We start from the raw sequence: 8,192 nt of genomic DNA, 5'->3' as shown, positions 1-8,192 counted from the left end.
AAAGCACTTTGTTTATATTTTATTTTATTTGTCTTTCAAATGATTTATTTTAACAGCATTTAATTTACGAAATTATCTGAAGATATTTCGTCTACAAGTTAATTTTTAATCACAGAAGTAGAATGTCTAAGTAAGAATATCTTTTCTATTGCATTTTGTTTTTATTGTATTTTACAGGTTTCAAAATTTTCATAGAAATTTAAAATGTCAATTTTTTATGAGACAGAGTTTAAGAGTTTTTGGAATGATATAAGTATAATAACAAACATGTAAAGCAATGGACTATAGTCAAATATCAGTTGAAATATTATGCTCAAAACAGATCAAAGAGGGTTACAAATGCAATAACATTTTTCTATTTTAAATCAATCAATAAAAAATGATGAAATACTTAAATGGGCATGCATTTAAAAATGGATTAAAAAAACTTTTAAAAACTAGAGAACTGAAAAAAGATGGACACTCAAACAACATAACTGTAGATACGTAATAAATAAAATCAAATTTTTTTTACCACACATTCTATAATTTTCAAATACACAAACTAACCACACATGCATTCATGCAAACACAATGCACATGCATTCAGGATTAATTAACTGAATACTTAATTAGACCTATCACTGCAAAGTTAAGAATAAAATAGAAATAGTATATAGTTTATGATGGCAACTTTAGTCTCACAGCAAAAAAAACAAAGAATTGTTAATAAAAATATGTTAAATGCAAATCTAGAAAAATTGCTTAAGCAGATCTGTTCACAACAAATATAAAGATCTCATAGCTTAGCTCCTCTGTGGAATACTTTGGTTCTGAATCTGTTATTTTTCTGCTGCTTAGCATCCAATATAATAATTTATTAGTAGTTTTTTTAAATCAATTTTTTCTTTGATAAGTTAATTTGATTTAGAAGTCTAGTATCTTAACTAAGTAAAAATGTGGTAATAGATGTGTTTTAATAATTGTTGAAAGAAATAATTTAGGTCGCTAGCAAAAATCGAGAGAATAAGAAATTTGTTATATTTAGTTAACTTATGAATTAATATTTTAATCATTTTATCAGATACAATACAAATGCTACCGTTTAACTTTAAAATTTTATATAAAGCCTAACTAAAAATGGGATAAGTTTAAATATAGTTTTTAAAGTATAAATAACTTTTTAAAATCAAAATAGATAAATTAGAAAAATATTTTCAAAATGTAGAGGGGAAATTAAATAATGGTGTTTAGAGAAATTAAAACATTGGGGGAAAAATATATATCATATATAGTGAAAAAAAGGATATTTATTATTATTATTTTATTATCTTAGAAGTAAGAAATGGGCCGACAAGATGTTGAAATTCAATGCAATTCATTTAACAAAAGATGTTTTTTTGAATACACTAAGAGAGTTTTTACATTTTAGTTTCAAAATTTTACATGTGTTTAAAAGTTTTTAAAAACCACTATATATAAATTTGGAAATCTATAAACAATACAGAAAAAAAATTAGATAATGAATTAACAATAAAATATATATATTACTGAAATTTTATGGCTTACTTATTATTACAACTTACTTCAAGCAGTTTTTTCAGCCTTTTGGAATTTTTAATTGACCGTGTTGCATTGATAATGACGTTGATATTCTAGATAAATAAATAAATAGCATGAATCATCTCAAAAGCAGAAAAAGGTTAATAAAGGAGGGAAAATATGTTAATTTATCAATTCATAAGTGCAAGATACCTAAACATAAAAGAGGGGTAGTAACTAAGATGCAATTCACAAAATTTAAAACTGTTCAGATGACACTTAGTAATACTAAAATATGATTATTGCCAGCATGTCATAAATAGCACAGGGAATGTACATAAAAGGGTATACAACAAATTAGTAAAAACTCTAATTATTGTGCTGAATCATACTTTATACAGTAAAACTCTGGGAAGGATGGACTAAAGGAAACAGAAAAATGCTTGTAAAATACAGTTGTTCGTAAATATGAAATTAACATTAGAGCAAAAAGAATTAAGAAAGAGGAACTTACTTTACTAACTTCATTTTACATATTTTTTTTTACGCATCTCAAAATTTTTGTCTCTATAAGAGTTTTATGAATATCATTCTAGAAGTAAACGAGAAAAAAAACTTTAAAAAAGCAATTTTTAGAGTTTTTTTTAATACTTTATAGAAGCACCTTCTTTCTTTTTTTAAAGGAAAATTGCACAAAAAATCTTGATACACCAAAGTTTTTTTCTTTCTTTCTTTACTTTTTTTGGTTATAGTCTTTAAATCATTTAGTTGTACAGTAACAACATTTCACAGAATTGGTGAACAACAGATCTTTCATAAATGTAATAAGTTTTACACAAGTCACAATTTCTCAGAATGATTTTGTATTAAAATGTTTGAGTTGAACCTTGACAACGAAAGTTATACAATTAAAAAATACCATTCAAAAAACTTCCATAATATATTTAATAAAAACTAAATAACATAAAATTATCATGAGTAAGTTTCAGGAGAAAGATTTAAGTTTTATGAACTATTTTATGTTACTTGTTTAAAATATATCATAAATTTAAAAAAAAATTATGAACTTACTAGAGTAATAAGTTGAATATTTTTGGTGAATCCAGCCATGTAAGACATGGTATTGAGCTTCTGAGATAACCTTTCAACTTTAGACAGCTATAAAATAATTAAATTAACTTCATAAGGCTTTAAAATAAAAATCAAATATTGTATTAAACCAACATACAGTTCACAAATATATTTTAAAATCAAATACATATTTCATAAAATCAAACAAGTCTGAAATAGGAACTTGTCTTCGTCTGTTAAAGCATCAACAGACTTCCAATTGCGTTCATATTCTTTATGAGCCTTCATCTAAAAACAAACAACTTTTGTCAATTTTGAACAATTCATTATTATTATTATTTGAAATCCCAAAATGGAATTAAAGTTATCTCACTTATAACAGCATAGAGTGAGTTTTGACTGGCAGATGCTAGTGAAACTTTATAGATGTCATTAATTGGATCATGGGAAAAGAAATGTACAATTAAAAAGTTCACGTTTCAATCAACTGATGGAAAGGAAAATTATTCTGCCCAACAAAAATTATTCTGTCTTAAAAAATCTGTAGGAAATTATTCAAACCACTACTATTTTGTGTAACGGCTCAATAAAAGTGAAACAACTGGGATTCTCTATGAATGAAAAAGAAAGAGTGATGGGACCACCTATTTCTTAACTTAAAGAGTACTAGGCATACTGTATCCTCGTGGTGGAACCAGCTCAAAATCTCTTCCAACATTGTAAATTTCTTTTCAAAGGGTTCAATACTTTTATCAATCATATTTTTTCTTGTTTGAAAACTGTATTTTTCGCTTTTTGTGAAGTGCTGTAAGAGGTGGTTTATTTTTCAGTTAAAACAAGTGGCATTCACATTCTTATTGATTTTATTTTTGCTCAGACTTAATAGAAGTAGACAGAAGAATTACGTCAAAGCCACAAATTGCTTAAAGTATTTAATATACTGGAAAGCACTTTGTTTATAATAATTAAAAATTGGGATCTAATTGTGAAGAAAGGAGAACAATGTGTTCTAATTTCACTCCATTATTTTTGTGAGAGAAAATTTCAAAATCTAGAAAAAGCACTGAATGACATTCTAAAAATTATGTGTAACACTGAATGTCATTTGAAAAACATATCACGAATTACATTAATATGACTTTCACTTTATTGACATAAAAAAAAAAAACTGTTAATGTCAATTATTCTATTTGTTTCACATTTCTTTTTAATGTAAAATATGTTTTTCTCAAAATGAAATAAGTTCAGCATTTATGAATAAGTAAATATTTGCATTAGTCTTGTCTACATGATATAGCCATGTCACATTATAAGGACCATTTTTCGTTGGACCACTGGGGTCATGTCGAGCGTTAACTGTAGCTGGTGAAAGTGGAATGTACATTAAACATATTTTAAATATTTTATCTTTAATTTTTTTTTTTTTGTTCTTAATGGGTGCTCTTTTCTCAACTCTAAGTCAAACCTCGAAATGATGTTTTTAATGCTAATCCAAACAATGCAAGTGTAGGATGGTCTAAACAAAACATAGACTGAATTTCATTAACTATTAACTAGAATGGACAAAATGTTGGTCCAAACATAGTAAATGAAATCACTCTAAAGTTTCAACATAAGATATAAATGGTAATCATAAATTAAAGTGTTCGGTAGGTGAACTCACTTCAGCTTCAGTTGGAACCATTCTAATAAGTACTTCAACATACTCCTGAGAGAGAGTTGTCAAATCTAATGCATTAATAGCCCTCACAACCACACCACAAGGAAGCTCAACCTTCTGTCCAGATGGCCATATTTTTCAATCTGTTGTGTTCCAATAAAGTAACTTTTTCAGGTACCTACAAAGAAATCATTATTTTATTATCTTTTACTCTTTAGAAAAATTTGGCTTGTAGCAATGAAAAGTTTTCAGTTACTTTGAATCTCTTACTACTGTTTATATCCTCATTACGATCTGAAAAACCTCCCTGGATTCCCAATTTGAAATGTTCTTCGAACTCAGTGAAGTCTATAACCTGAAATACATTATTTAAAGTTAAAGTAGCTAATTAAATACAAAATTAGTTCAAATAAAATCCTCTAAAAACAAAATACATAATTTTAGTTAATTTCAAGAAATGTAAAAAGCACGAGAAATAATTGTCAATTTTATATTTTTAGTCTTTTTCTTTTATTTACTTTAAAATTAACTCAATTTTTTTTCCGAACAATAAATGAAGGCAGTTTTTTGCTGAAGAGAAAGCTCGCATTTGCCTTTGAATAAGATAAGAAAAATTAGAATTACTATTTTTTGTTGTTTTGATTTATTTTGCCACTAATCTTCAGGTTAATCTTAATTATCTATATCACCAAAAACCCGGATTTGTGTTGGACAGCGGTCACAAAATTCCCTAACAAACATCATCATTTTCAAGTACATACGGAGGACATCTACAAGATCATTCATATCATGAATGATCAAATTAGTAAAGGGGATTTTTGCCAAATATTTGATGATTGACTGATTAGACCTCTCCTGTTAAAGTTATGTAGTGTGGGTATCTTGATCCTGATTGATTGTTGAAATGTGGCAATTGTTAACATTAGCAACTGTTCTTTCCATTCTATTTTGAGTAAGCCAAAGTTATCAAGTATCAATTCTCCTAAGTGACTCATACTATATTTTTCTCACAAAGATTTCAATTACATTCTTACTTAACATAAAGATAGGAAACAAAGTCATGGAGAACAAAAGCAAACTATTTATGAATCAACGTAGCCAGGCACACAAAGCAAAAATCTATTAAGGTTACAATAAAATACATAAATAAATAATAAGTCTAAGTTAAGTAAGAGACGTAGACAAGAAAGAATTATATTTAAACAAATTTAATGTGTGATATAACTCAGTATTTATTAACTTCATGTTAATTAACATTCTAAGTCATGTGGATAAACATAGTTCAACATTAACACGCCATTTTGCTAAGAAACAATCAGCTGACGCCAACGTCACAGGTGTAGGTATCTGTGATCTTCAATGATTCCAAATGGCACAGCTGAATAAATATTCATTCAACTGGCCAATATTTTTTTTTTTTAAATTAATTTTAGTCTAAATATTTTTGTATAAAAAATTTATACTTTCAAAATGTTTTGATTTTTAAAGCTGATAAAAAAAAGTTTTTGAGGAAAATAAATTTAGTGGATAAAAATTTTTGTTTTGTAATTTTAAATCAATTTTTAAAAAATTCATTCTGTGCAGAAAAACTTAAAAAAGGTAAAAGGAACTCGGAAAAAGGCAACATTAAATTGTAATTGAAACATTTTTTACCAACAATACTGACATGTTTTATCACAGCAATTTAAATAAATAATAATTGGTAATCTATTAGAATCAGGTGCTTACATTGTACATAATTCAAAAAAAAAAAAAATATTTTAAAGAGAATACAATACGCAATTATAAGAATATTTTGTAGGTAACAATGGCTTTTTTTTTTAAACTTAAAATTAATTTCTTTTTACGCTTACAGAAAATATTGGTTTGAATTTTTCATAAATCATATATTTTCCATTGTTTTTTTTAAAATTTTCTTAATGAAATATAATATTTTAACGCACACCATCTCAAGAGCATTTAATTGAGAATTTCGACCCATGTATCCACACACCACTAAAGATTAGTATACTTTCTAGTAAAAACTGAAATTAAATTCATAATTATTTTTATTAAAGGAGACGAAGCTGCAAAATTTCTTAGCATAGCTTACACAAATTTCAAGGGTAGAAAATCCAACAGAACACTCATAGAGTCATAAACAAAATGTACCAGATATTTCGAAATAGGAATTAGCTTAGAGCATATAAAATTAATTCTTAGAAGAACATATTAAAATGAAAATAAAAATCTTGCCTTAAGCTCTTGTGGTTCAAACTAAGGGCAATACAATTGATGGCTTGCGTGCGTTCAATCACCATATTGAATCCATACTGAAATATAAAATAGTTTATTGTAGGTATTAAAAGAAACAAATAAAAAGTAATAAGAGAAAAAATAAATTGTTCTTTCAGTGTGTTACTTTTCAGTTTGATAAACAGAATGTTTGGAGAATAAGAACTATTTAGCAAGAACTAGTAAATCTCCAAACTAAGATGCTAATTCATATTTGGTACAAATTATTACCTTTGCAATACAAAATTTGCCGAAACCAAAAAAGTATGAGATTTTTAAAAATGTAATCAGTGTCCCTTAAATGTGCAAAATAAATTAATAGCTACTTACATTCTTAGCTTTAAAATATAGTTTAAAAAAATGTGATCATATATAATTTGAAGAGTATAATTGTCAATGCTTGTCATGAGTACTACATTTAATATAATCACTTTTAATGTGACTTATCATTTAATATGATTATATAGATTTCTGAAGATTTTAACTTCCATAAATAGCTGGATTTACAACAACGATTACTACTTTACTTTACTCAGTTTATTCAGAAAATGAAGCATAATATGTTTGCAAACATAATCAAAAAGCAAATAATTCTTCAGTGACTCGAGAGCCCTAGGTGGGCCCTGGACATTTCTTGATAATTTCTCCAGGCATCTTGATATTTGGTGGTGACTACATTCCATTTCCTAATGATAAGAATGTTTAGGTCATTCTCAACACAGTCGATCCATCTTAGCAGGGGTCAATCGTGAGGTTTTTTTTCCCATAAGCTTTGCCAAAAAGACCTTCTTCCCTTCAGAGGACCAGCCCACGTGGGATTTTACAATATCAGGTTCTTTAAAAATCCTGTAAAGCTCTACATTATTTCTTCTTCTCCATGAAGCATTTATCTGGATCTCACCAAGTATACTACTTCTCAAAAGTTTTCTCTCAAAAATCCCCAGAATCTTGGCATTACGTAAAGTCAATGCCCAAATCTCTAATACATTTGTCAAGATAGATCTAATAAGACTTTTGTAAAGAAGCAGTTTAGTTCCAAGTTTAAGAAAGTCTGATTTTAAAAAATTTTTCAGGCTATAAAAAAATCTGTTAGCTAATGTACTTCCTTTGCATATTTAAGGAGTTAAAGTAAAAGGTAAATATTTAGTAACAGCCTACAAGCAAAAGTTTCTAACTGTATGTAGTCCTAAAAATTAGCACTTTTGTATGAAAAAAAATTATTTAGGTAATTATAGCGGTTAAAACATATTATAATATTGTGAAGCTGAATGAATTTTAAAATATGGTTTCCATTTACAGAAAAACAGAGAAAAAAATTTATTAAAAAACAACTTAAGCACTCTTCAATTAATTCTAAGTTAGAAATCAAGAATAGTACATTTAAGTAAAGCTGAGATAAAATTAATATTTTTGCAATAAACAATTTCACAAACATACTTTATTGTTCATTATGGCTCGCAAGCGCATGATGCAAACATGTATGTCATCTTTTGCTTCTCCCATATTTAGTTTAGCTATGTGTTTTGTGGCTCTTCGAACTTTTAAGCTTTCAACATGAAGTAATGGTCTATTTTTTGGTCTGAGAGTATTTCCATTAGGAATTATTTCTTCTTCATCATCATGATTTGCTTCAGTAACAATACGCTCATGCCTAAAAACAAAAATT

General features: G+C 27.1%; 1 protein-coding gene across 1 annotated transcript in view; it reads right to left on the bottom strand.

Annotated features, from left to right (window-relative positions):
* Positions 1 to 4,612, bottom strand: part of LOC122270875 (formin-like protein 2) — a 10,996-nt gene extending 6,384 nt beyond the window's left edge. Inside the window, exons 1-4 of the mRNA XM_071181885.1 lie at positions 4,509 to 4,612; positions 4,256 to 4,430; positions 2,593 to 2,679; positions 1,566 to 1,634 (exon numbers count right to left, since the gene is read on the bottom strand). Of these exons, the coding sequence (XP_071037986.1) occupies positions 1,566 to 1,634; positions 2,593 to 2,679; positions 4,256 to 4,276 (177 nt within the window). The 5' untranslated portion in view covers positions 4,277 to 4,430; positions 4,509 to 4,612. The remainder of the gene's footprint in view (positions 1 to 1,565; positions 1,635 to 2,592; positions 2,680 to 4,255; positions 4,431 to 4,508) is intronic.
* Positions 4,613 to 8,192: the final 3,580 nt, after the last annotated feature.

Source organism: Parasteatoda tepidariorum, chromosome 6 (genome assembly GCF_043381705.1).
Source record: "Parasteatoda tepidariorum isolate YZ-2023 chromosome 6, CAS_Ptep_4.0, whole genome shotgun sequence".
NCBI lineage: Eukaryota > Metazoa > Arthropoda > Arachnida > Araneae > Theridiidae > Parasteatoda > Parasteatoda tepidariorum.
Note: the sequence above shows the minus strand (reverse complement) of the source record. Positions and strands in the feature narration are given on the sequence as shown.